Source organism: Gymnodraco acuticeps, unplaced genomic scaffold, assembly GCF_902827175.1.
Source record: "Gymnodraco acuticeps unplaced genomic scaffold, fGymAcu1.1, whole genome shotgun sequence".
Lineage (NCBI taxonomy): Eukaryota > Metazoa > Chordata > Actinopteri > Perciformes > Bathydraconidae > Gymnodraco > Gymnodraco acuticeps.
In genome coordinates this window covers 1-6,155 of record NW_022992306.1, presented here as the reverse complement: position 1 = coordinate 6,155, position 6,155 = coordinate 1, and the positions used below count along the sequence as shown (strand labels likewise).

At 40.9% G+C, this 6,155-nt stretch overlaps 1 protein-coding gene across 1 annotated transcript; it reads right to left on the bottom strand.

Annotated features, from left to right (window-relative positions):
- Positions 1–3,462: 3,462 nt before the first annotated feature.
- On the bottom strand, positions 3,463–6,137 carry LOC117541039 (transmembrane protein 184B-like; the record flags this gene model as incomplete). The annotated part of the gene is given in 1 exon segment (XM_034208084.1): positions 3,463–6,137. A coding segment is annotated over 1 exon segment (231 nt), but the record flags the coding sequence as incomplete, so codon positions are not given.
- Positions 6,138–6,155: the final 18 nt, after the last annotated feature.

Genomic DNA, 6,155 nt, shown 5'->3' with positions numbered 1-6,155 from the left:
ACCAAGGACGCGGCCTCGATGGAATTCCAAGTATACTGGACATTGGAACGGTCCTGCTGCGCCACTTGATGACGTAGCATCCTTGAAATATTGGCTTGGAAGCCAGTATCCTCGAGATTGAGAAACGGCCACTGTCTGAGGCCTAACTTGTTGTATTCGACGCACCCTCTTTTCAGTCAAATGCTAACGTTCACTTTGTATGTTGACTGAATGAAGAAACTGTCGCTTTCATATAGAGTTTTTGATACGTCAGAAATCACAGCAAATCACGTTTTTCAAGTGAAAAGCTCAATTGACACAAAAAGGAGTCACAGCAAAGCAGTTGGTGAGCGTAAACTGTGATTGGCTGGATTCTTGGGCAGCCCCGCCCCTCCACGTGTGATTGACATGTATGAGGTGGGACCAAGTCATTGTTTGGGTGGGACCAAGTCCGAGTCAAGTCTCAAGTCTTTGCGCTCAAGTCCGAGTCAAGTCTCAAGTCTTTGCGCTCAAGTCCGAGTCAAGTCTCAAGTCTTTGCGCTCAAGTCCAAGTCAAGTCTCAAGTCAGGATGGGCAAGTTCAAGTCAAGTCAAGTCCTAAACTTTGACAAAACGAGTCATAAACAAGTCATTATGTGCTTTTTACCAAATGTAATGACATTGATCAACAGAATAATACTTAATTCTCAAACTGCTCTTTATTAGTCACATTAATAATTTAATAATCAATTTTCTCTCTGCTGGTAAAGTAACGTGTTTTATTCTAATTTAAGAGGGATCAGTAAGGTAAGGCTACCGTGACGGTTTGATTGTATAAGATCCCTGATGTTGAGGTAACCAGAATGTTTACTTTATTTCCACTGTGTACAACATGTTATAAGCAGTACTCAAGTTGTACAAAAAAATCAGGGGGGATGGTGGATTTTATCATATGGGGACATAATTTGTGCTGATAACCCGCCGAGGGTGGGAGACCTACCAGCATAAAGATAATTACTCCTAAAACAACATGCATGTTATGGATGTTCAGATACTCCTTTCATTGCTCTTGACCAAGTCACCTCAGAATTAGAGTAGAATAACATTTAGGGTCAAATGCAGAGGACAATTAGGGCAAAATCTTTTTTTCACTTTAATTTAAAGGGGGGGAAGGGAATACAAAAATGTGGTTATAATGAAGTATATGGTACAAATCTTGTAGGTTAACAGTCCCTCATTTATTATTCAGATGGATCAACTGATTATACTAATAATAAAGTCAAAATAGTTTTTAGAATATTGAATTATAGTGTATTTTTTCAAAAAAGCAGTTACTGGTATACGATCAAAACTGGTATCTAAAGGGTTACATTTGTATCGTAATTAATTAAATTATTATGTAAATTCTTCATGAAATTTTTTAGGAACAGGGCATTAAGTGCAAATTGAAATTGTTTACGAAATATGAAAATATATTAAAAGATTATACAGATAATACAAAATAGGACCAATGTTGTCAATGGCTGCCTACTCCACTCTCCCCCATCTCATAGAAGTTTCCAAATATTTTCATAATCATGTTTTTTGGTCTCAATTTTTCTGGCTCTTGCTTTCGGATTGTTAGCTAAGCAATGGCTTTGATGCCAAGTCTTGACATATACCTCTGGTCTGAACTTGTTCAGTGGAGGGCCAACACACTTGATGAAAAGCAACCTGACATGCTTTTTACCTAGGGAGCTTCTAGTTGTGGTTAAAATGTTCATCTGACTAAACCCACGTTCACACTCAGCTGTGGAGATGACCAGAGTGTTCACTGCTTGAAGGAGGGGTTTCAGCTCTTCTGGTGCTGGTGGTATCATTTCATCAACAGTTTTGAGTCTTACCAGCCAGCTAACACGAGAGAAAAACGTATAACTCCAAACTAAGTTGTTATTGCTGCTTATGTCCATAGATTCCACCTTTGGTGACTAAAGTAGTGAGTAATGACTAAGATTACTGATTCTTGACTTACCTGAAATGTTATTTTTAGTATTTTTAAATATGAAGTCCCTCAGGTCGCGTTGTCCTCCTGGTGGCTTGGCCATTGTGATGACCGTTGCCTGCGCTTCTGGCATCGATCAAACAGGCGCATCACGGCGCTCTGGCGCCCTCTAGGGCACTCGCATAGTATAGCGTCAGTGACTTGGTAAAAATGTCATTGCGTGTGTGCGTGCTCCCTCGCTCACAGTATTTTACTCAAAATGCGCACAATTAATGTTGAAATAGCAGTAATACCAGTGCCACGTTCATTGATAAAATTACATGGGGGATGGCAGTTTTTGAAGGGGGATGATTTTGACCGTTTTTATTTCAGGGGGGATGCCATCCCCCCTCAACTCGAGTACTGGTTATAAGGGACCCACAATCTATCTTTATGCAAGGGATGTTAATGTGCAGCGAGGCGGTCTCTATGGGGAAGAGAACACCTGAATCTAGATCCCTCTGCAGGTGGTACTTTAAGTATATTTTGATGCTAATACTTTTGTACTTTTACTTGTAACATTTTGAATGCAGGACTTTTTATTGTAACCGAGTATTCCTACACTGGTACTTTTACTCAAGTACAAGATCTGAACTTCTCCCACCTCTGACAATAAATCCTGAGTGGTTACCAAAAAAAAGGTAACCAAAAAAGGCTATTTTCATTTTACAAATCCTGCACTCAGCTTTGCTTGCTCCAATATCACTGAAATGCAGCCAGATGCTGCTTCTTTTTTCGGTTTTCACTAATTTCTTGACTTTTTCCAACGCGCTTGCATTTAAATCCGTCTCCCCGTCGCTCTGTGTAGCTGGCCTATAGCACTACACTTGCTGTGCCCCCCACCCTTCTTTCACATAATGGTATGATCCTAGTGTGTCGTCGCATATGATTGGCCGCATGGTGGCCCAGCTAAATAAAGTCCCGCCCCTGCCTGCAAGGATTCTCAGCAAGAGTAGGAGCGGCTGAAGATTCTGCTCTCCCCAACGGGAGTCTGCTTTTCTAGCGGCATCTCGCGATCGTCGTGTTGGAGACCTCTGAATTAAATGATCAAGTCACCTCAAGTCAGAAGGCTCAAGTCCAAGTCAAGTCCCGAGTCATTGGTGTTCGAGTCGCAAGTGTTTTGTGATTTTATCAAGTCGAGTGACTCGAGTCTGACTCGAGTCCAAGTCATGTGACTCGAGTCCACACCTCTATGTGGTCATTCTTTTGAACTAAATTATTTTTGTGTCTGTTGCTGCAAACATATCTGCGTTCTATATCACGTTGCCCTTGTTTTCATTCGAAAGGAATATCAGAGATTAAATAGGATAATTTATATTGTATAATTTCATAATGGTGCCCCTTGTTTTGTTTTATTGACTGGAATACCCATTGGTAGGCAATTATAATATGTGGATGCTCCTAGCAATTCCTAAAGTGTATTTTATAAAAGGAGAATCATTGTAGTATGTCACAAAATACAACACATTGTAACAAAAACCGAGACACAATTATGATTTTACTTTATTTTCAACACCAACAGAAACCATTTAAGCATCAAAACAAGAGATCATATTACCAATATACATATTAAAAAAAAGGGTACAACAGAAATAAAACAGAATATATGAAAATTAAAATATCAAACTAAAGCACTACACCAAGCAATGCCATTACACCCATAACCATGAACGTTTCGCAGTGCTTAGTCTACCTATTTACAACAATCCTTCCTTTCTGGTATAATATATCCTGCTTTAATATATTTAGCGTTGTGATTAAACATCCAGCTTTTAAATCACGTAGTATCAAAAGTATCATTTGATAGTGTTTTGAATAAAGTTTGATATGCTGTTAACTTGGGGCAGAGTAAAAGGCAGTGAATGTCACTTTTCTTTCAATACTACTAAGTTAGTGGTACATTAAAAAAACAAATGACCTCAACCTTGCCTTCAACTGAAGCTGTTTGGTTGAAAGTCGGATACAAAAGTGAGTGTATAATTGAAAGTCAGTCACAGCAGGAATCCAACACCTTCTTCTCCTGCTTAATTAGTGTTATTTTATCTTTAGGAAGTAAATATTCACATCTATTTGGCTGTTCATGTTTAACCCGAACTACATTCATTACTCACAAGGACTTCACGGTTTGTTTACCTGCAGTCAATAGACACTAGTCTGGACTCTGCACTCGACATATCAAGAGGAAAACGATGATCGCACATTGAGAGGCCTAACGTCACCTGTCGAGAGGTTTTTACTTGTGCTCTGCCATCAAAACATTTACGATCACGACCACAAGCAGCTTCTATACAGGCCCCTGCTAAAACTCATATTAAACTATTCACTCTAAAACAGAAAACAGAGGATAAAAGCAGAATAATCTGACTCACTCGAGGATTTTGTCTACCATGCATCACTGCTATAGTGTCTCTGAACACAAATACCTGCTGTAAATCCAGTCTAGCTCACTATAGCAGTAATACCGTTATAAACAATACCAGCAGAGGCAGGTCTGATCTGTGCGTAATGCCCCTAATTATGGGATTACAATCCGCAACACATCACAGCTGTGTTGCTCCGTAATCTGCGTGGGCGTCGTACTTCCGTCTCCCTGCCCACGCAAAAAAAAATCTCTCTTACAGCTGTTCCCTCGACACAAATCAGGGCAACAGCTGCCGAGTCACACAGTTATACTTCCGAGTCGCCTCACACGAAACCACCAGAGTGAAAACAAACACGGCATATTTAAAAACATCTCTGGAATGACAATTTTCCAACACACGAGCGATACCTTCAAGGTCATACAATTTTAAATTAAAAAAAAGTGTTATTTAATATGTATATATTAAAAAGAAGCCTGGGAATTCCAAGGCTCTTTAGTTTTGCTTGACTATAAACTCTAAATCTTAAGACGGTGTGTCCCGCAGGGTACTCCTATTTGGCAATGTTTCGGTAAGAGTTGGCAGAGAAGTGAGGAATAAGGGAGAAAAACGAGTTTGTTTTAAGATGAAGATGGCACTTTTCTCTCTGTTATACACCTCTTATATATTTATTTAAAGTGTAGCATTAGGGCGCTTAATGCAGGCACGCTTATTTGTACCCATGTGGGGCCTTGGAGGAGCCTGTGACCTAAGAATGTCATTGTCATAACTACACTGTAGCTATGTGCATATGACAACAAACGCCTTGAACCTTGAACCATGTGATATATAGTTCTGTCAGGGATGGCCTCGATGACAGCATCTGTAATAAACCTCTATTCATAACAACGTCTCCATCCTCTTTACCTACTGCTCTTGTAAAAAATACTTCCCACAGTCTGTTAACGATAGCCTGCCGTGAATCTGATCTTTGTATTGTTGTCTTAAAAACTAAATCTGAACTCTGTAGTGTTGTCTTAAAAAGTGAATCTGACCTTCCCTGTTAAGGAAAAGATCTGATTTGTCTCTCTAGCTCAGTGGTTCCCAACCTTTTTGGTCACGTGTCCCCCTTGAGCTGGTCGCCACGCTATAAGTACCCCCTCACTCATCTGTGATGATTTGCCAACCTGTATTAAACCCTTTGTAATAATGTTCAACCCTCCTCAGATGAAAATCACTTGCATAACTCACCCTTAATACAAATGCATTTAAACTTGACATTGATACATACTGTCAGTGAAAATAATAATATTAAGACTCACTTCTATCAGTTTCCACATCTTTCGTTAAGACTAGAGCTTGTAATGACACACTTGAGCGTGTATCTCCTACGCTTTGATAGCTCTGGGGGCAGGACACCAGACTTATGAAAATTGATTTAATTTTTGTGTGGAAATGTATTGCAATCCCTAATATCTCTACGTACCCCCTCAAGAACCCCGAGGAGTCTCCGACCCGTACCCCCGGTTGGGAACCACTGCTCTAGTTGATAGAAATTGGAATTGGGCTACAGGACAAAGTGTTTCAGTCTCAGAACTCGTCGTCGGAGCTGAGCAGGAGCGTCTTCTCGTTGTCCCCGCGGGTGCTGAGGTTGCTGTGGCTGCGGGACAGCGGCGGCCCCCCGCTCCGCTCCAGCGTGGACTGCTGGGTGTACTGCTGGTACGCCGGGGAGAAGTTATGGATGGCGTCCTGAACCATGTCGCCAGGGTTCATGGTCTCCTTCAGGCTGCTGGAGATGCTCTTCATCGGGGCGCAGCGACCTGAGGAGGGTAGAGGGGG